Source organism: Achroia grisella, unplaced genomic scaffold (assembly GCF_030625045.1).
Source record: "Achroia grisella isolate CSIRO2021 unplaced genomic scaffold, CSIRO_AGI_Agris_v1 utg676, whole genome shotgun sequence".
In the NCBI taxonomy this organism is placed as follows: Eukaryota; Metazoa; Arthropoda; class Insecta; order Lepidoptera; family Pyralidae; genus Achroia; species Achroia grisella.
The window spans coordinates 1,273,577-1,294,843 of NW_026712992.1; the positions used below are offsets into that span (position 1 = coordinate 1,273,577).

Consider the following 21,267-nt stretch of genomic DNA (forward strand, 5'->3'; position numbering starts at 1 on the left):
GCTCTATAACGCGAGAACTACGAAATGTATATTGAAGTTTGAACTACTGAAGGTATATAAAACCTTCAGGTAACAAATGTTGCCATGTACATACCTGGCCATTTGCTTGGAATGGTAGTAACTACGAGTTCCTCTACTGAATGACGTCTCTGTCGCGGAAGTAAGTTGGCTGTACCGGGAGTTTCCGCTATAATACTGGATATAAAAAAGGACTTATTATTAACATTATTTGATAATCTTTTATAGTCGATTTGTAAAATAAGCACTTGCAAAACACAAGTTCTCGTGAGCAGACAAAAAAAAAATAAAGAAAAGATCATATAAAAACTTTGCCACTTGTTCTTGTAAAAGACAACTTAAAAAGTGATACCACAGTAACCACAGTACCAAAGTGCCCATAACAAATGAATATATTTATTCCCATACTGATAACTCATATTTATTATGGTATATTCTGGAAACAACGGCTAAAAATTCTTAACGCTCATATCTATTGTATAATAATTCACATTGTTTAGAATTATATTTTTAAGAATTTTGTGTAAATAACGAAAGTTTCTTGTGATGAGTCTGTGTTCCGAGTGCGTAGTAGAATAAAAAAATATGTCTATCCAAAAGTGCTTATATTCATTTTATTTGAATAAAGATTATTCCTATTTCTACGATACGTAAGTAGTTAGTGTTACTTTTATTAAACAAAAATAAAAATAATAATCAATTTGCCAAGTAAAAGAGTAACCTGTCGTGATGCGGCGAATGCTTGAGACTGAACGTATCTGAGTCGCACAGACTTTGGTAGATACAGGCGGAGAGTGCCACGGACAGTTCCCTCAGCGTGTGAAGAATGCGAGTTGCGGACCCTCCAGGGATGCCAAGTTCTCCCGTCGTCCCTAACATGTCGTGTGCCATCGACTGGAAATTAATTTATGTGGTTAGGTCTGCCAGCTGTTTTTATTATACCACAATAATGGCAAAAAAGTGCGCAACCCATCTGATGGTTACCTAAAGGCTACCGTAGCCTGAGAGTTAGTTATAAATTAACTTAATAACATAGTATACTTTTGGTCTATCAATTTAATACCTCGGGAGTGAAATTTCAATCCCAGCACAAATATATCTTTCCAAGATACCAGTACAATCTCGGGGCTGCAAAGCTGGGTGTTTAACATATTTCTGTATATAAAGTATTTAGGGTATTTTTTTATTACTTGTAATGATTCTTTTTACAACCGTGTTGGTGCAGTAGGTATTTTTGTCTAAAGCAAAATGCAAGTATTTTGTCTGGTCTAACCTTGGTTCAATAAACTTCAATTCGTTAAAACTAAATTTGTCAACAATCATCAATATATCGTATCATCAAGTAGGAAACTTACAAAAAAAATATTTGATCACAATGGCCTTTTGTGCAACCTTCGTTTCCCTACTATAACAGATAAAAAGACCTCACTTAACGGTACGACACGACGGGAGTACATCCCTAAAGTATAGTTGAAACAAATTATTAAATTAAGTGTTGAAGTCGTGAGATTGTCGTAGTACTTGCTCTGGACCCATATATGTAAGTACTGAAGAATATTAAGAGCCCTAAACCCTCTGAGCTTCAAAAGGTATGACTGGCTTAAACTTACGTTACCACATTTTTTCCTAATACATTTATTTACTAGAATATTTCAGGCTGTAATCATTAACCCAATCATTTAAATAATTTTATTAACGTTTTACATTTCTAAATGTTATTACCTCGATTTGTGTTTATCAAACTATATTGTTAAGCAGCTAAAATGGCTATATAAATCATCTAATGTCTAATACTGACCTGCAGATGTCTGACTGGGTCAGCGACTACTGTATTGTTAGTCGCCACAGCGGCAGCCAAGAGTGGCAGTGTAGTTGGGAATGGTAACGGCGACAGTAGCTGCTGGTGTTGTTTGTCTTGCCCCAGTTCTTGTAGCAGAAGTATTAACTCCATCCGGACAGAGGCCAGTCCGCCGCCGCCCGCACCGTGTAGCGAGCAGTACGATAGCAATGTACGAAGAAGTGTTTCATTGGCTAAAAAAATAGGATGTTTATAATAATAGATAACTTTTGCTTATCATTATTACATAGCATAAAATAAAATCGCTATTGCTGTCTGTCTCTATGTATGCTTAAATCTTTAAAACTACGCAACGGATTTCGAATAGAAAGAGTGTTTCAAGAGGAAGATTTATATGTATAATACATGTGTCTTATATTAGGAATTATCACAGAAACTGCCTACGTTTTAGACAACAGGCATAGACAATATGGTGGTATTATAAAGTGAACTTTCTTCTGACTTTTATAACAATCTTTTGGTGTTCTCACAAATGCCACATTTCTGTCACTGATTTATTTATATTCTCTTTATTATTTGTACATTTAAATCGAATTTAAAAGCAATGTTTAATTTATCGGATATTTATATTTTTTTTATGTGACTAGAAGGGTAAATAATGTGATTGTTCACCTGATGGTAAGCAGCAACTGTCGCATATATATATATAATATATATATATAATTTCACTGCCGTATTTCACTCACCAACTGAAAGACTTACACAACGAACTGGCTAATCGGTAGACATAGCAGGAGCGGGAGACGCGGAGGACCAAACATAAAGAATACCTGAGTAAAAAAGGCTAACCGTGCAGGAGTTGGGACGTACTCGGAGGAGCTGTACCTTTGAGCCAGCGCTTGCGGCGCACGGCGCGCTGCACCTTGGCCTCGAAGTCGGCCTTCTCTCGCAGCAGCAGCTGGTGCAGCGTGGGCCGCTCGGGCAGCGGCGCGGGCTCCGCGTCGGCGCACACCAGCTCGCCGCCGCCGCCGCCGCCGCCGCCGCCGCCCGCGCTGTACCCGCACAGCCGCCGCAGCGCCTCCACCTCGCGCTCCAGCCAGATGTACAGCTGGTACCGCAGGTGCCCGCCTGCGGGTCCATCGCGCAAGTACATCGCTATATTACTCTATTCCGACCCCAGTGCTACCTTCGGGCCGGACGCTCGAACCGACGAAAGAGCGACGGCTCTTTCGTCGGTCGGTACTGAAAGATTGTTATTTTTCGGAACAAGCAGAGCCTCAAAGCTAAGTTTTCGAAATGTCGTGTAAAAGTTCGTTTTTCGCCAAAATCGAGGACAAGTTATTTATTACGCGCAAATGCATTAAACATGTGAATTAATTTGAGTTATTAGTGCTAATAATTGTCATAATTCAAGAACTTTTATTTCATCTCTTACTGATAAACTTTCATTACGTACTTAGACAGATTTACTCATATGTATTCAGAGAATCTTACAGATTCTCTGAATACATATCATGTCATGACTCTGAAACATCTATTATTTTGAGTTAACAAGTTTAATACTTCAGAAAAAGAAATAACAAAATAATTTCTACGCTGCTCTTATACAATATTAATAGTTCCATACCATCTACTTCAAATCCAGTGGCCAGAGTGCTCAATTCCTCCATCAGTATCTTCAAGCAAGCCACAAATTTGAGCTGTTGCGCCATTATATCAACAGATACTATTTCCTCTGATTCCTTTTCTTTCTCTACTTCCCCATTAACTAACGGTTCCTCTTTCTTGTCCATCTTCATTTCTAACGGTGGGGTTGAAGCACCAGAACCACCAGAGCTGATTAATAAGATAAATTGTTTTAAAACTTACAAACTATAATAATATTAATATAATTTTCTCCACAAAAACATTGCCATAATATACAATGCACAACAAGAGTAAATATATATGTAGCAGAGTCGTTTGGACATGTAAAATGTAATGCAAAAGTACAAATTCGTTGTTTGGTGCCTACTAGGTATACCAAGAACCTATGACGTGTCACGAGTCTAACACGACTAACGAAGCAAAAGAGACCTTTGTTAGAGAGAGATACAGTCTTTACTATTTGTCTTTAGTATTACACTACATAAAAATTTATCTACAAATAATAAAATACAAAGCGAAAACGGTCTTCTCGATGCTTATAGCGAAACGAACGATATTATAAATATTGACCGTTATAATTTCTTTGATAATTTCAATGTAACTTAAATCTTATAAATAAGCAATGTTACAAAATATACGAATAATAATATAGTATTTAGAAACTATTGATAAAATACATAATAATATAATTTTATCCTCACCCTTTATCGTCGTCATCGTCCCAGGTAAGAACCAGTTCATCATTTTTCGTTGAACTAACGGGAGCTCCCCAGTCTACATCCTCGGTAGGTGCTCCCCAATCCTGAGATTCTTCTTCTTCTATAGTTAAAAAAAATATAACTCAATTCCTATGACACAAAATTGAACGTTACTGATTTTTAATTTACAAACATATTTCAAAAGAAATGTTTCATAATAAATAACAATTTATATTAAGGTTAATAAATGATATGAAATACTGACATGCATAAAATCTGAACATGAGAGTGAATGCAATGAAGTTATTTTATTAAATAAAATATTGTGTCCCAATATTTTATCAGTTAGAGATAAATAATAAAAATGAAGCAAATAAACAACAAAACAAATAAAGCACATTGACGTACAAACGGACGTGAATGAGTCGTACTTTTGACTGTTTGTTCGACCAGTTGGCCGGTATGTATGACGGTTTCGTCGACGGACGGCACAGAGACCGGCTGGCGTTGCTTCTCGTCGCGTATCCGGGCCGGCAACTTCGACAACACTTCCAGAGCGAGCGCCGGACAGCCCGCCTTGAAGTGTCCGTGCGCGGTTTGGAAATACAGACGCCGTTCCAAGCGAGTTATTCCTTCTTCTGCCTCTTGTTGCAATAGCGCTAATGTTCCGCCCTACCAGAAAATTTTAAAATATATAAAAATATGTTACCTCAAAAACTTATTTATAAACTTTTGCGTTTAGATAATTATTGACATACTCAAAATGGTTTTAACACGAATAATTTTATGGTATAAAATACACTGAACGAAGACTTGTATTTATTGCAATGGATAATCTGAAATAATACTTGATCTAATATAAAAAAATAACGTATATAATAAAATAGCATCCGCAAACGGGGCCGCGAAATAGCAAGTTATAACAAAGTAGATCTATCTCAGAAAGTTTGTTCACACATCAGTGAATAGTGTTGAGTGGGAGGGATTTTCAGAGTAACTAGAATAGGTTTATCTTCTAAAATTTTAACATTTTAATGTTCCACAATTAATAAATATTTCTAATTATTGAGAGGAAAAATAATGAAGCTCACCTGACTGGGCAAGTTGTGTCGTTTCAGCCGCGGATGAGTCCGTAGATACACATAGAAGTTGAACACGCTGGGCGTAGGTTCGTTATCCCTCGCGGCGTGCAAACGTCCGGCTGGGTTCAGTAGCGTGTCCAAAGCTTCACCGTATCGTTTTAATTCCCAAAGGGCCATTGAACGCACGAACGGGTCTGGATGTGCGCGCTCTAGTATTATTTCCCCGTCTTCTGTCTCCCCACTGTAAATATGTGTTTTTTTTTAATAAAAATAAAATATTATTTATTCATGTATGTCCTACATAAATAAATAATTTTAGCCGTGTATTAACGTCAAGATTTTTGTATTAATATTTTTCTTCCGTAGCGTCTTTGCCTAATGCCTTCCTTATATTTACTATCCTCTTTATTAATTAAAATGAATACATATTTACTATTATTTGTTAATAAAAATAATATTGCGACTTACCCTAATATCTCATCCATAAGCAATTTCTTCAAGCTCGCCGGTAAAATGCTGTCGGATTCGTATAGTCGTGCGACAACCATTGCTAGTTGCAAATCTCCTAATCTTGTAATCAATACCTAAAAACGATTAAATGATGTTAAAAATTGTAAATTATTATTTAATACATATCCACTAGCAAATAGTTAACGAACCTCCAAAGCATCTTTCAAAGCGCCGCCTAAAAGGAAGAATGCGGCGGCATGTTCGAAACGTTGTTTACCCAGAAGAACGTAAGCATTAGTTAGAGCAGCTTTACGCCAACGATCTTCAGTGAAGTCTTTTGCAAAGAACTGAAATTTTATTCAATTGTTAATACAGATTTGTACATTCACATGTAGATTTTATACTAGATACTAAATGACAGTTTAAAAGAACATTTAAGAACATACCGCGGTCATCCTTTCGTCTCGCTGCGACCTAAACAGGCCCCATAACAGCATCCTCTTCTTCATAGCCAGGTAGTACAGGGCCGCATCGAGGGGATCTTGTTTCTGTTTGAACGCCGCACAAGCGAGACGTTCCATACAGGTTCGAAGTAAATCGCCTCTGACCCACCAACCAACGCCTTTGCATTGAAAGAGTAATAATGTTACAAAAAAATAGGATTTAAAAGTATAATCATAAATTAGAATCTTAAATATATGTCCATGTTATAAATTATAATATATATTTTATTTCTCAAATTAAAATATTTAAATACAATACTCGTATGGCTCTATGATAGACTCTTATGATATGTTAAATCTACTCTACTCACTAATCTGTAATAGTTAATAAGACTAATATGGCATTTCTTTTGAGGACACTACACCATTATACAGGATTGCCTATTACGAGGTCCAATGTATAATCAGCTTTCTTATATTGGTTTATTTCAAAACAAATAAATAGAAAATGTTGTAGTTGTTTCATCTTGCTCAGGGACTAGCATACATGCTTCAAAATATATTGTTTCCTATTGGTATAGGTAGATACAATAGAATGACGTATGTAATTTATACTCAATAAAAATACATTACCAGGGAATGTTCCTTACCCAGTTCTCTCATAGTGCTCCATTTGGGTTGTCCCTTAGCATACCCCGGTACTAGGGCGAGCAGTTGCTCGTGTGTCTCTGAATGGAATGCCCACACAAGGTTACATGTCCCTACTCCCGTACGTTGTAAAGTTGCGCGCTGCGCGATAGGCAAGCATCGTAGTAGGTACCCGTAGTGTTTCATAGCTAGCAAGAAACGCAGGCCGCAGTCGTCAAGAGAATCTAAAACATTTATGAAGGAATATGAAAACATGTATATATTCTAAAATACAATAATTCTTTTTTATATGCAAGGCGCTGTAAAATGTAGAGAGAGAACACAAAGAAAGTTAACCCTGGCTGTGGCTGGAACAAATGTTGACAAATGACAAAACAAAATACTAGTCGTTTGTTGCTAATCATAAGAACTTACGTGTTTATGTCTGTATTTAGTAATTCAAGTGCCACATTTCATCTTTCGAACAAGTGTAATCAACCTCGTAAAGGCAGAACTAAACCAAACAATGTGGTGTCTATTAATTAGTGGTTTAGTTCTCTCTGTCACCTACATATTTCTTTAGATATATTCACTCATGAAGATGGTGAAATCTATTCTTATAGCAATAATTATTAAAGTGGAAACTAAAATGTTCTTATTTAAGTGAATTATCCTTACCAGGCAATACTTCATGTCCAGTTCCCTGAGCGACATCCACTTTGGCATTAGTGGCGAAGCGTTCAGCGAAATCTGCGTCGCAAGTAGACACGGTATCGGCCAGTGCAAGTAAATGCATCTGATCCAGAGAACTTAGCCCAGGAAGGTGTGTGTGGGTCAACAATCGGGAGAGGATACGACCTAGATAACAATAAAGAATATTTGTAAACATTTAATAATTAGTATTTTACATTTAGTTTTATAACATTTAGTATTTTACTTCACCACATTTGCCCTGCCTTTATTTTATTATTTAGGATAGGCGCAGTATATTAGAAGTGGATTATTAACATTAAATATAAATAAGAAATTAATACAAAATTAAACAAAATTTATTTAAAAGAACAACACGTAAGAGTCTGTGTTTGGAATGAGCGAAAGAATGAAAAAATATGAACATTCAAAAGTGCTTATATTAAGTTTATTTGAATAAAGATTATTTTTATTTCTATTTCAATAAAATGCAATATGCTAATATAGCTGATGTCACACATGAGGTACGATATTACCTACAAAAGGAATTTCCAAATCCAAAATAATTTTGTACGAAAAAATATTTTAATTTTGATGGTGAATTAAATATGGAATGGAAAACCCTAATGGAATATCACTGAAAGTTTAAATAATTAAATTCCTAAGTAAATTAGATTGTGTAAATTTACCTTGTCTAGGTCCAAAGTGTGAAAGCGGTTGTCTTTCCGGCATCGATGGCCGTCGATCAACACCTTCATCTTCGCCCAGCAGTAAGGCATCTAAATCGTCTTCTGTATCCATCGTTCCTTCAAATAGCTCATTATAATCCTGCAAGTGATCAACAATTCACATAATATTAAAACAGACAAATAACGCATGCGTTTTATTGGTCGATAACTCGGTTATTAATAGAGTTTGATTTTAAGTGTAACCAGGATGCAGTATCTACTCACGGTCTAGATAACATTTTAATTCAATTCACCGATTCATATGCCAAGGGCCTCTTTTTATAATTTATAAAGAAATTAATCGAAGAGTAGTAGGTACTCTGGCAAGTATTATATATTTTTCTAATCTTTAGTCAATACTAGTAATGATATTAACTACTGGAAAACTCAAGATTATAAAGATCGTAAGAGTTCATACTCTAAAATATTATGAATTTTACCTTAGCTTCCTGTATAGTGGACGGATGATGTGGCGATTCTTTATCAGCAACAAGCAATGTCCAGAGAGGTAGCGGCGGCACTGAGGTTAACTCTGCATAATCTAACTGCACATCTTCTGTAATCTATTATTAACAACATATATTATTAATATAGTATAATAATTTAATACTTTTGAATTGTGTGCATTAGTCGTATAAACGATAATAACGAAAAAAATATATTGGTAGTGATACAGGACCACTTCAAAATTAGATTATACTAAAACTTTCAATGATTCGTGAAGACGTTTATTGTAGCCAAATTGGTTATTCTTGTAAAAACTAAAAACCATATCTCAGTGCAGTGCTAAAATATTAAACCGAGTATAGATTAGATTAGAGTGTTTAAGAGTGTTCCTTGTGAGAATATAATACAAAGAATGATATTCCTATGCACATTCTATATCACTCATGAGGTCAAAAGAACGAGCAGTTAGTCACTTGATTGATGGTGTGATAATGAGGGATGTGTTCATTGTTACCTGTGTGACGCCATCTAGCGGCGAGCCCGCGCCAGCGGCGAAAGATACGGAGAGCGTGCGTGAGCGCGACCAGCCACGCTGTAAACACACGTGCCACATGCACTAGCGATGCGATTTACGACTTATAGTCGCTGGTAATGCGTTGGCCGTCGCTGACGTTTGCATCCATAAGCTGCCTTTACATGTACGCTCTTTCACGCGCGAATAAGTTTTTACGCAGGAATGTGCATATAAATGTAGACAAAGAGTACTTCACTCGTATGGGCTTTAGCGCCTTTTTTTAAATAATTAATTATATTTACTAAATAGCGGACATCTGCAAAATAGCAAAATGCAATCCTTCACCATTGCGCAGGCTGGTTGTCCCGCGCTTAATAAGGCGCGTTCCTAATCGCGCGTGAAAGAATGTGTCATGTAAATGCAGCTATTTATGTGAGTATTTAATCGTCCGAAATATGATTTACCGATTAGATGCACTATATCTTTACTCACTTATGTTAGTGTTCAACTTACTATATACACCCTGTATGTAGTACGTCATAAGAAATAAACATGATATATATGAAGACTATCTTTATAAGAGAATCTTTTAGAGGGTATTTATTTATAACACATTTATTTATTCAATCAACCTATTGAATACACAAACATTTTTATATAACAAATGAAATTACATTCACAATGATATTTTTCATGAAGCAACGTAAATGTTGTGCACATTGACTAAATATTGTTAAAAAACTATTTTCATTCTTACATCTCGTGATAATGTTATTATTCTATTTCATTATATTAGAAATACTGAGTACATAATATGGTCACCTGTCTGGATAAGCTGTCTTCGTCACCTTGTGAACTTCTACCCGTATATGATCCCCCGATACATCTGATTAAATATATAAATATTTTGCAATTACTTCTAACACATTAGTAAACAAATGTCAAATAAACGGGAAGGATTGGGATATGGACAGGGCTTAGAAGTTATTATAACGTACCTGACAAGATGTGCGAGTATAGCCTTGACCCATCTGATTTTGCCGCTGTTCAATAATTCCATTAGCTGTTTAGGGTGGTATTGCGGTAACACTGGACATGCCATCTGTGACGCCTCGAACAGACCGTAGTCCGGCATATAATCCAATAGTGGCTGGATAATGAAAATGAATACATATATATGAATTTACAATCACTCATGTCACAGGTATAGTATAGAATAGTACCGTGATAATTACGTTAACATAGTCTCTTATACACCTTCGGTTTTAAATACTTGTATTGAGACGAATTTGGTATATACGACTGATCAAGTGCTAAGTCGTGTAGATGCTTAAAATCATAGATAATAAAACATATATTATAAACAATCTTATGCATAATTATTTTTACTGCGCAAGGGACGTGATCTGAAATCATACACGAGTAATTACTTTCTGTGCGTACCTGTGGTTGATCAGGCTGAGTTTTGTTGCGTCTACGTGCATCACGTTCGAGCAACTGCAAGTTGATGGATGACACGCGTTGCAGATGGGGTGCGGACACACGCAGGTCTGAATCGCGAAGTGCTCGAGATTCACCACCTTCTTCTATCTCCTAGACAGTAATAAAAAAAAATAACGATGTAGAAAATATTTCACTTAAAAATTATGTAGAGCCCATATAAGTCTATTAAATATTCTGATTACACAAATATTATAGAATTGAAAATTAAATATATAAAACAAGGAGATATTTTGATAAATGCATGAGTGGGTTACAACCACATAGAATGTGTAGAGGCGTTTCCTCTTCAGCTTCTTTAATATATTAGTTATATCTACTAATATATTAAAGAAGCTGAAGAGGAAAAAGATTTTTTAATTATCATTATAGAAAATAATTAACCTGTCCACCAAATTGTCCTGATGACGTCTGTGAGTTTTCGGGTTTCCACTGTGAGTAAACGTGCATCTCTGAGTCCATGCCCACCACGAGTATCCCATCACGCACCCACGAAATCTGCATTGGCAATGGAGGTAATCCATCGGCAGTTTTTAGTTCAATTCTCCGTAGCTGCATCCAACGAATTTCCTCGATGAATAATGGCGCAGCGAGTGAAGATGCCTTGCGAAGGATTGGACGATTGTTGTTTATGGATTCTTTCATTGCCTGTGAACAGTAAGTTATAGATTGAAACACAGTGTATATAATATTATCAAAAACTTAACATTGTAGAAGGTATCATATGTATATACCTTTAAGTTCGCTTGTGCGAGATCACTTGAGACTGGTGTAAACAACAATACTCTAGAGCCAACAGCGACCGTGAGTATATGCGACCCGTCCTCCTTCGACACCCAGTCAAGCTGGACTAGATGCTTCTGCGTCAGAGGGCAAGTGTTACCATTCTCCATAATACTCTTTCGAAGTGATTGCAGCGTGCTAAACGAAGGTACAGCGAGCAGACCCGCGGATTTTCCTGTATCACCTTCTCCGTTGCGACTGTTGCTCCTTTCCTCGGAAGACAGCGTTTGAAGAACCTGTTAAAATAACGTTTAGAAATAGTATACCGTTGTTTCATAATGACAGAAATTTTTGTAGTGTAAGTATAATAGTCTTATATCTATTACCATTTCGAAATATCTAGATATTGATCTAGCGTCATTATTTGATACATTATATGGGTAGAGTTAAGGAATAAACCCTGAAATAACTTTCTTCTTTAGGGTAGACCTTTTTATTTAGGACTCATTATTTTTGGTTACACTTTAGCATTAACATATGTGATTAGTTCACTAACCTGAGTCAATCTCTGTTTTTTCTGCATAAACGAAGTATCGTGTAAGTAAGATAGATCAATTTGCGTGTCAGTGCAAACTCCAACCCTCGGCAGGCTGACATTTTTCAGCGGTATCGTGTCCTCGAGTAACCACTCGGCGCCACCGGTGCTCTCACACTCGTAAACACAAACGCACAAGTTCACAAAACGCGCGTCGTTTGAATTATTGTTGGTGGTCGCGTTGCCCTTGGGTCGAGTGAAAGATTTCCCGCATTTATACGCGCATGCTATACGGCCTGAGTATGCAGCACTAATGTGAAGGGGTTGACCTAAAAAATGTAATAGAATAGTAGATTAATAAAGTATCAAACGTTATTTAACTATACAGATATAAACAATCAGATTAAAAAATACTCTGAATTCATTCTTCATACTTCTTCTGTGTCAAATTGGTATTGGTAGACAAGTTAAATTAAAGATATGACAAAAAACAAATTATCTATTGCATAATATGTGGAATTTTTTTAAAAATTCTATGGATTTACAATGCAGAAATATATCTATGACACCCTATACAGTTAAATTACAATGTTATCAGGTTCTAATTTACAATATAAACTTACAAATAATATAACTTAACGTAAATTTCATACTCACGATACTATTACAAATACGTCATTAGTTCGTAGTAATAACATTAAGTCGAAATCATACACGCAAATACCTACCAGGTGTGTCTATAGTAGATTCTTGATCTTTATTCATCATTTCCCACTCCTTCCATGTGTAATCAAATTCATCGTTATCATTCTTCGTCACGTGACATTTCCAGAATCTAGTCAAAAATATATTCAATTACAATCAGATATACTTTAATGAAAAAAAAGGGTACGTATTGCCTACGTGTACCATAAAAGTAATTTTGAATGAGATAATTACCTTTATTGTCATACCTTACCTTGAGGTAGGGTATTTACCTAAGGGTGTTGTCAGAGCAAGCAGTGGCGAGGGTGTACGGAGCGAGGCAGGCCGGGTAGATGGAAGCCGAACTCAAGTGGCCGGCGGCCGGTGTGGCGTGGATCACATCCACTGCTTCCGGCAGCGACAGTGGACACTCGCACACCTGAACAGATTTTATACAATACGCATAGTAATGTTTCCAAATCTATAATAATATGTATGAACAGGGGGAAAGGGAATTAGTAATGTGGATTAATAACCCTATTGGTGGCAATATACCATATCAGGTTGACTGCCATGCGGCTCCCCGTGGAAAACATCATGTTAAATTCCTTGTAAATTAGCCACGATGGGCTAACTGACCTCACCTGATACTCATCTATCATCCTCGAACCAGGGATCGAAATTACAAAGACCTGAGCCGAGGTTCATACTTCTAACGGTACCTTCAGACTAAAGTCGTATTCGTATTTTTTAGTTTAGTGTCACGAGTTCGTAATACGTTATTTGACTATCTTACTAATATTATAAATACGAACGTTTTTGATGAAACTTTACAGTAATGTAGCTTATAAGAATAACACGTAGGCTATAAATATAACGCGGGTGTAATCGTGGACACAGCTAAGCAGCAGCATCTTATCTGTATAGTGATATAATAAACAGTTACCTTTTTAGTAGATATAGAAAGATACGAGTGTGGTGTAGGTGCGGTAGGTGCTCGGTCTTGGTCCATCGAAACGGAGTTCTTGCGCGATTCTCCCTCCTCCTCTTGCACTAAAGCGCTGTCTGGTACGTACATCATACTGTTCGTGAAGTCCTCTGCACGACAATGTATTTAGTTATTCACAAATAATTTTACGTGATCATTGATGTTTACACTAGGCTGGGCCTGTCCTGCAGGAACCAGAGTATGTATTCTCATGTACAATGGTATTATTTGCACAATGTACAGACAATTTGCTAAATAATTATGAAATGAGGGAATTAAATGATGAAATGATTTTTTAGCCATTATTGTAGTCATTTGTTATTTTATTGAGACTCACTCGTAAAATTGTGTGAATTAAACATGTGTGACTAAATACTGATAGATAGTATTTAATGTGCCCTTGCTTTCTTTATACTGAAGTAATACAAAAATATATAAATAATAGGAATTACTATTATATTTTCATATTCCGGCATTAACAGCACCTCATAATTTTTATGTGCCGTTTATAGGCGAGAGGTTGTTATAAAATTTGATAAACATAGCTTTACTATATTGAGATTAAAAATACCTGCAGGATCTGCTTGTGACGAGACGGTAAGCCTCCACATATGTACTGTCGATCCGCCGTCGGTCCTCTCCAATACCACGATGTAAAAAGGTTCATTGAAAACTGCTGCTTTCCGCAAGTCCACTATTGCTTCAAGACCAGCTTCAGTGATAGTATGAACATCTGAATTATCTCCAGCAGTGTTTAAATTCTCATTATTAGGTGCTGTGCGTTCACCTATAAGAAAAGACAAAATTATTTTTTGTATATATTACAGCATAAGAAAAGATTTTATGTTTATTTTTATTAGTGGTCGCCCCATGGTCAAAAACCGCCTAAATTAATTTAAGATTTAGTAAGACTATAGACAAATAATGTTAAAGACAAACATTATTAATCTACTCTCAATTTGATCACAGAATTTAACATTAAACAAAAGAGTAATACAGTGTGTAATGTGTTTTTTATTGATTTATTGTATTTTATTAATAATTTAAAAAAGTTGGTATTCTGCGTATTCTTCTCTGTATGAACTATAAGTGTGCGAAATTTCATACTCCTCCGTTTGCGCAATTTCCATAAAAGGGGTAGAAAGTTTTTGCTTCATATATATATTAATATATATAATAGATTTTCACTGTATGTCTAGAAAGCGTGTATAAATCCTGCAATAGGAAAGTTGTATATGACCTATAGCTATCGATCCATAAGAAAACATTAAATTTGCATGTTTTACGTTATACCACTTGCGATAGCTACCATCAATCTTTAATTATAGCAAACAATGAAACAAACCAGTAATAAGTTGTTCCTGGAACACGTGCAGTAGTTGTGTGTTGTGCCAATCGTGCGTCGCGTCTGCAATTGCATGTAGCTGTATGATGGCGCCAGGCCTTGCAGTCGACTGTTGCGAAACTATCTTGATGCGGTCGTGGAGTGGTATACCTCCCTCTTCTAATGTTGACTCAGATGATAGCGACATTGTGTCGTGTTGTTGCTGTGAGAGGTACATATATTCAATTGTTTATTATAATTATATTATTATTACTTTATTTTTGTGAATAATATACTAATTTATTGCTAAGCCGCAATCGCCTGTCTTTGTATTTCTCAAATGTTTACTAGGAGAGAATGCTATAGATTAAGTCCACTTATATTGGTCACTAGAGCAAATATATATATATTGATCATATAGCAGACTTAATGGTTACAGCATTTATGATGAAGGGTTCATCCCTTCAGACAACGGCACCAGAACAATTCTATAATATCAGTTTTTGTAATTGTGTAGTTTTAGATAAGTGATTTAAGTTTTCAAAACTATATCATTTATCTAAAACTACAAAATAATAGCAATTTTACACCAAACAAAACTATCTAAATTTAATTAATTACCATTACATCGGTATGACGGCGCTCGGAAGTGGCGATTTCGGCGAGTAGTGTGCGAGCGTCAATAACAGCTTGAAACACGCGCAGACTTTCGCCGTCACTGGCCACGAAGCACGCTGACGGCGAATTTGACAAGTTGCCCAGAGTTGTGCTGTCGGAAAATATAATTTGTTGTTTACCTAAGTGCCGTTTGACGAAAGTAAGTAAATCGGTTTATGGAAATTGCTTATGGTTTTACTAAAATTGCCAGAGAAAAGATTTATATATCTTATAAAACACATTCTTTATAGAAATTCTGATTATAAAATGTAAGAGTTTATGAATGATAATATTTTTTTGTAGAAAAAAACATAAAATTCGTAGCGCTGACAATATTATCCGATTGCACAAATATTGAGTGCGTAGCGGTTTCTATGTTGAATATACGGCCCATTTGATGTTATAACGGTTACCGTAGCCCCTGATACATATTACTCTATCAACGCAGTAAGAATAGGAAGAACATCTTACAGTTGTAAATTTAAGGAATTTTTAAAGCTTAGAGACTGAGTTGAACTTAGTGAAACAAGTTCAACTGAATCTCTAATCTTATAAAATAAAAACAACATCGCCGGCTTCGTAAATTTTACAAAATAGATTCCTGATCACTTTGAAATACCTGGGCAGGAGTGTCGGTAACCAAGCGACGTTGCTAAAGGCGGATAAATGGGGCGAGTTAACTCGCGCCAGTTCTGACACGCCGCCCGACTTGCCGAGTGGACCCACACATTCCACTCGCCACATTATTAACTCGGAACACAGGCCGCCAGCTGCTGTGTCTTCATCTACTTTCTGGTTTTCCCTTTCACTATCTGAAATAACATCGATATTTGTATTAATGATTGTTAGTGTGTTTTCTATGTATATTATGTATATATTTAAAAAAAAAAATATTTAAGAATTTATATCAGTGGCCTAGTACCCATAACACAAGCTCTGCTTACCGTGGGACTAGATGGCGCTATATTAATTATCCAGAGTTATTTTTTATCTATTATCTATTTTGCCAATCCTTTAAAATTACTTTTTAATAAAATACATGTCATACACAGTACCTATCGAATAACTTTCATCCACTGGAATATGAATACATGTTAGTTAATCTATCAATGTATGTCAATTCTATCACTTAGGAACAAAATATTTAAGTGGTCGGTTTTACAGTATTTTGGCAGAGAGAGCTTACCCGATATATTGTGATGACTGGTTGTCAGCAACAGTGGTAATACTGGATGGCATGTGATGTCGTTGACCCTAAACCTGTGACCAGATGCTCTCGACGCGTGTCCTATGGATAATACCTTAAAGGAAAAATATACATTACATAATTATGAAAAACAAAAAGAAAACAAGTACTTTTTCACTAAGAATAACTTTTCACTGAATAATATATTCATAACTTTGTTACTAGAATGTTAGTTTGTATATTAAATGTAATTATTAAAAAACATATTTAATCAAATTTAATAATTTAAATGAATATATGTTTCTAAATATATAATAGGTATATACCTAATAGTTTAATACTAGAGTACTTTTTTTATGTTATCTATGTATCGTAAATATAAACAAAAACTACTACAACAACACAAGGAAAACGACATACTTGTGAAAACTTCGACTTATCATCAAATGTAAGCTGCCATAAATTTAATGTTCCGTTAGTATGATTTGTGACCATCGATATGACTGGTGCGGAATCCAGCACACCCTCCTGATTCTCCGACGAGTCCTCAGCGACCACACTCGTTTTCCGTTGCATCTCGTTGTTATTTTCCTCCAATGGACCTGCAAAATTAACACTATATAAGATATTTTTCCCAAAAGCATCAAAATTCCATAATATTAATATATATTATAAGTTATAGTGGCAAAGTGTAAAACCCCAGGAATAGATAATTATACAAAATCAACTAACTTACGAATTGAATGTGGTCCATATTGGTAACTATAAATTCTCAATCAAGTTCTACACAAAATTACAAAATAATCGCATAATCATACTAATACTACAAATATTAAAATGTATCCTTCTGTATGTCCGTTTCTTGCTTGTTTACGACTTAAAAAACTGAATTATATTTGACATGAATATAGATTATATAACGAGGTTTAGTAATAGTAGTAGTGCTGGATATATTTTATTTATAAAAACAGTCAGGGTCTAAAAAAGGAGATGAAAGTTTGTGCATAAAGTCGAGGGTAACAACTAGTAGAGAATAAAGATGAAATCAACGATATACTGTGTTATATCTTCGTGTAATTTTATATTTCTATATTTAATTAATCAAATCATGGTGCCACAAATATATCGTTTTGATTGCAATCTACAACCTTTCGTGTTGCACATTGCAATTACGAAATTACTAATAATTACTTATAAAATTGAGTGAAAAGTAAGAATAACGTGATAAATATCTACTGTATGTACAAAAGAAAACCTTACTTGCATAATATGTATAGTTAAATAAGGTTATGTAAGGTAAAGTACGCAATATTTACGGAGTGCTGTTCTTTTTAAAACATTTTGTGACTAGTCACTTTGAATGCTAAAGAAATTAATGGTCTACACCAGTGCACATTCATGTTCATATTGCATCTTTCTTTAGCGCATGCAATTTACCGAAGCTTATGCAGTCAAACATACCAAGAGTTCGTACAAAGTGGCGTTAGACATAAATCTGACTTTTTCAAAAAGGATATCAATGTTCAGTTCTAAGTCTGAGCTGAATTGAATAGACGAACAGATGTGGACGCGTCAATTGCTGCTCTATATACTGAGATCTTATAGCGATTGAAGTAGAAGCGTAATTTGAACATTAAAACACGCAATGGTGCAATGAATGCACGCGACTTAGAAATACGATTTTTTGTATTACTTTTACAATTATTTGTCTTTTCAGCCTCATTGAGCAAAAAATATAATGTGATTGTCATGATACCAATAATATGTTGCAATTCTTAACAGTTATCACAAAATATGAATAAAAGTGTTCTTTTAGTGCTGGATATTCAAATGTAAGCTGTGAGAATGGTAAAGAAATAATGTGTGTGGTTTATGAAAGAATTATAAAATAATTTCATCTCATAATAACTGACGCAATACATGGTTATCAAAACAATTCATAAATAGTACATGTGTAAAAACAAATTCGTATGGGTTACTGAGTATGATTTATATAATTGAATTTCATTATGCAATGTGTGTAAACATACCTGACTTCGTGTGCCTGCGATGGACTAGAAAATGTACATACATGTTTGTGTTAAAACTACACTTATAAAATCTCAGATTAAACTTCAGATTCTGGTAATAAATTATAGTAATATAACTTAAGAGTATTTATTATAGAAAGCAATTTCATTACCATTTTACTCTATATAAATAATAAATAACGTACAATGTATTATGATTTCTTATTATTTTTCCAGATTGTCTGTAAGATTTGCTTTGAGCGATATATCCGTCTTTTGTTAAGATTTATATAGTGATCTCTTTTGTACTTATTTTTAGTGTACAATAAAGTGTTACATTATTATTATACGTAGTGTATTCAGCAAAAGAGAGCGTAAAAACAAAACTTCTAGATTCTAATCTGTATCTACAAAAAAACAACGTGTATATACATACAATTTAAATATTCTACACAAACTGAGTCTACACAGATTCTTTCGAAGACATCTAAATACAAATTCTGGCTGAACAGTGAATAATATGTGCAAATTTTGTTAAAAAATTACCATTTTCCTTTGGCTCAGTTTGTTCTTCATTTTGTGGCCATTCATTTTCTTCTTTTTCCTCTTGTACACTCGCCAGCGGAGTAGTTACTGCATCCGGATGCTGTTGTTGTCCTATAAGATAAAATATTTTTATTTTATTTATATTTTAGAAACAAATATTATCCAATACAAAAATATATTAGCAAGAATCTGTTATTTACATTATGATTTTAAAGTTACGTGCATATTTTGAACTGATCTGATAATTCGGAACTGTAATGGTAGATTGGCGGTTTTGTTAAATCATGTAGTAATTGTTCAATAAAATTAAAATCGCGAGTAGTAGACTCATGTGAATATGAATTTTGTTGTCATACATACTCTCTACAATAGAACATGTGTTATTTATGATCGAGATTAATGTTTACATTGTTTTAAGACTTCAATTCATACATATCACAGAATACTGTAGTCAATTAGTCATTATCTTACGTAAATAGCGACTGTGATAATTTATAAGGATATATTGTTTGCACACACGCAAAACGTGTTGTATTAAGATTTTGTGCTTCGTAAAGTACATTGTATGGTTGTAAAAATAACTGGCGACATTAGGTTTTAGTAAATTCTTATTGTTAAGGCCTGTCCAAATATTTTGATTGCTAAATTTTTCATTATGAAATTTTTATGTAATAATTAGGTTTTGTGATTACTTTCACAGTATGAATTAACATACCTGTTATTTAGGTATATGAATCATTCAAAACATGATAATGAAGCACGTGATAAATACTTTTGTTGATTTTGACATTAGAGACGTACGCCTATATGGCTTGAATATCAAACTAGTGAGTGTTATGAGAAACTAGATTTCAAATATTTGTAGGCACATCCAAGTCCAAGGGAATATATGACCAATGTTTTCAAAGTTGTTTGCTTGTCCTTAATCAGTATACTAAGCGTTTCGGTTCAAGAGTGAGATTTTAGCATTTTTATAGACTATAGTTACCATTTCCTATCCGATGGGTCTTGGTATCGGCTACTGTATCAGGATACATTACATAGAAAATGTTTGACAATTGGATTTTTTTAACAATATGACGGCGATCAAGCGTCCCATCAAATTCAGGGTAGCCGATCCATAAGAAATTGTTGGTGGGGATGACTTACCGGGAACCTGCGGCTTGGTCCGGTGTCGTACGTAGAGCGGTTGTGCTGCGGCGTGGTATAAGGCAGCCGGCGTGCACATAGTGGTCGCGTCTCCCAACGGAAACGCGGCCGGAATCCGCGCCGAGAACGACACCTGCGCCTGCCGGATCGCGCCCGCCTGCAGCTCGTCCAGCCACTCGCATACCCTTCAAATAAGTACGCGCACGTTAGTCTAATGGCAGGTTTCGAGTTCAGCTGAGAGAGACCTCGTTCATTATCATCTGCGTAGATATTTTTATCAAACCCATTGCTGTCACATGCTTTCATAGTTACATTTCAGTTTGACAGGTGATATATAGCTGTAACAGGGTGGGTGTAAAACAGCTTAGTCCTCAGAAATCACAATGTATGAGATAACACAGTTTTTTTTTTCAAACTAATCTGAAGCTGTAAGCCGCAACTGGCCTTTACAGATTAACTGAATGATAAGGAGAGTGCAGGGTGCAGACCAACTGCATCCTGATAGAAACAATATTAGTTCGAGTGTACCGGTCGAGGGTTCGAACCTCAGCTCAGCCAGTCGTAATTTCGATCCCCGTTTGGACGGTGATCATTCTGAGGGGGGCCACCCCTCCGAAAGACCGTTCGGAAGAATAAAATACTAGTGTGAAAAAGTGCTTTGTGATATCCGGGTGGTGATCATTCATATGTAATCGTTATTATTGTCCATTGTGTGGGCATCAACTTTTTTAATATTATTGAAGTACCTAATAACATAATATAAAACAAAGTATATAGTAGTAGTATTACGTCATTTTAAGTTTTACTAAGACGACTAAATTATT

At 35.3% G+C, this 21,267-nt stretch overlaps 1 protein-coding gene across 1 annotated transcript in view; it reads right to left on the bottom strand.

The window, feature by feature from the left end:
• Positions 1 to 21,267, bottom strand: part of LOC131850035 (dmX-like protein 2) — a 48,626-nt gene that overhangs the window by 13,598 nt on the left and 13,761 nt on the right. The window contains exons 12-44 of the mRNA XM_059200186.1: positions 20,444 to 20,628; positions 19,295 to 19,405; positions 17,160 to 17,341; positions 16,740 to 16,854; positions 16,173 to 16,365; positions 15,518 to 15,665; positions 14,918 to 15,119; positions 14,144 to 14,359; positions 13,531 to 13,682; positions 12,878 to 13,023; positions 12,629 to 12,735; positions 11,922 to 12,229; positions 11,377 to 11,661; positions 11,027 to 11,290; positions 10,586 to 10,735; positions 10,141 to 10,292; positions 9,965 to 10,028; positions 9,143 to 9,220; positions 8,622 to 8,744; positions 8,143 to 8,281; positions 7,442 to 7,621; positions 6,787 to 7,008; positions 6,140 to 6,315; positions 5,903 to 6,040; positions 5,712 to 5,827; positions 5,253 to 5,484; positions 4,593 to 4,833; positions 4,165 to 4,282; positions 3,444 to 3,652; positions 2,702 to 2,944; positions 1,817 to 2,049; positions 740 to 912; positions 95 to 195 (exon numbers count right to left, since the gene is read on the bottom strand). Of these exons, the coding sequence (XP_059056169.1) occupies positions 95 to 195; positions 740 to 912; positions 1,817 to 2,049; positions 2,702 to 2,944; positions 3,444 to 3,652; positions 4,165 to 4,282; positions 4,593 to 4,833; positions 5,253 to 5,484; positions 5,712 to 5,827; positions 5,903 to 6,040; positions 6,140 to 6,315; positions 6,787 to 7,008; positions 7,442 to 7,621; positions 8,143 to 8,281; positions 8,622 to 8,744; positions 9,143 to 9,220; positions 9,965 to 10,028; positions 10,141 to 10,292; positions 10,586 to 10,735; positions 11,027 to 11,290; positions 11,377 to 11,661; positions 11,922 to 12,229; positions 12,629 to 12,735; positions 12,878 to 13,023; positions 13,531 to 13,682; positions 14,144 to 14,359; positions 14,918 to 15,119; positions 15,518 to 15,665; positions 16,173 to 16,365; positions 16,740 to 16,854; positions 17,160 to 17,341; positions 19,295 to 19,405; positions 20,444 to 20,628 (5,702 nt within the window). The remainder of the gene's footprint in view (positions 1 to 94; positions 196 to 739; positions 913 to 1,816; positions 2,050 to 2,701; positions 2,945 to 3,443; positions 3,653 to 4,164; positions 4,283 to 4,592; positions 4,834 to 5,252; positions 5,485 to 5,711; positions 5,828 to 5,902; positions 6,041 to 6,139; positions 6,316 to 6,786; positions 7,009 to 7,441; positions 7,622 to 8,142; positions 8,282 to 8,621; positions 8,745 to 9,142; positions 9,221 to 9,964; positions 10,029 to 10,140; positions 10,293 to 10,585; positions 10,736 to 11,026; positions 11,291 to 11,376; positions 11,662 to 11,921; positions 12,230 to 12,628; positions 12,736 to 12,877; positions 13,024 to 13,530; positions 13,683 to 14,143; positions 14,360 to 14,917; positions 15,120 to 15,517; positions 15,666 to 16,172; positions 16,366 to 16,739; positions 16,855 to 17,159; positions 17,342 to 19,294; positions 19,406 to 20,443; positions 20,629 to 21,267) is intronic.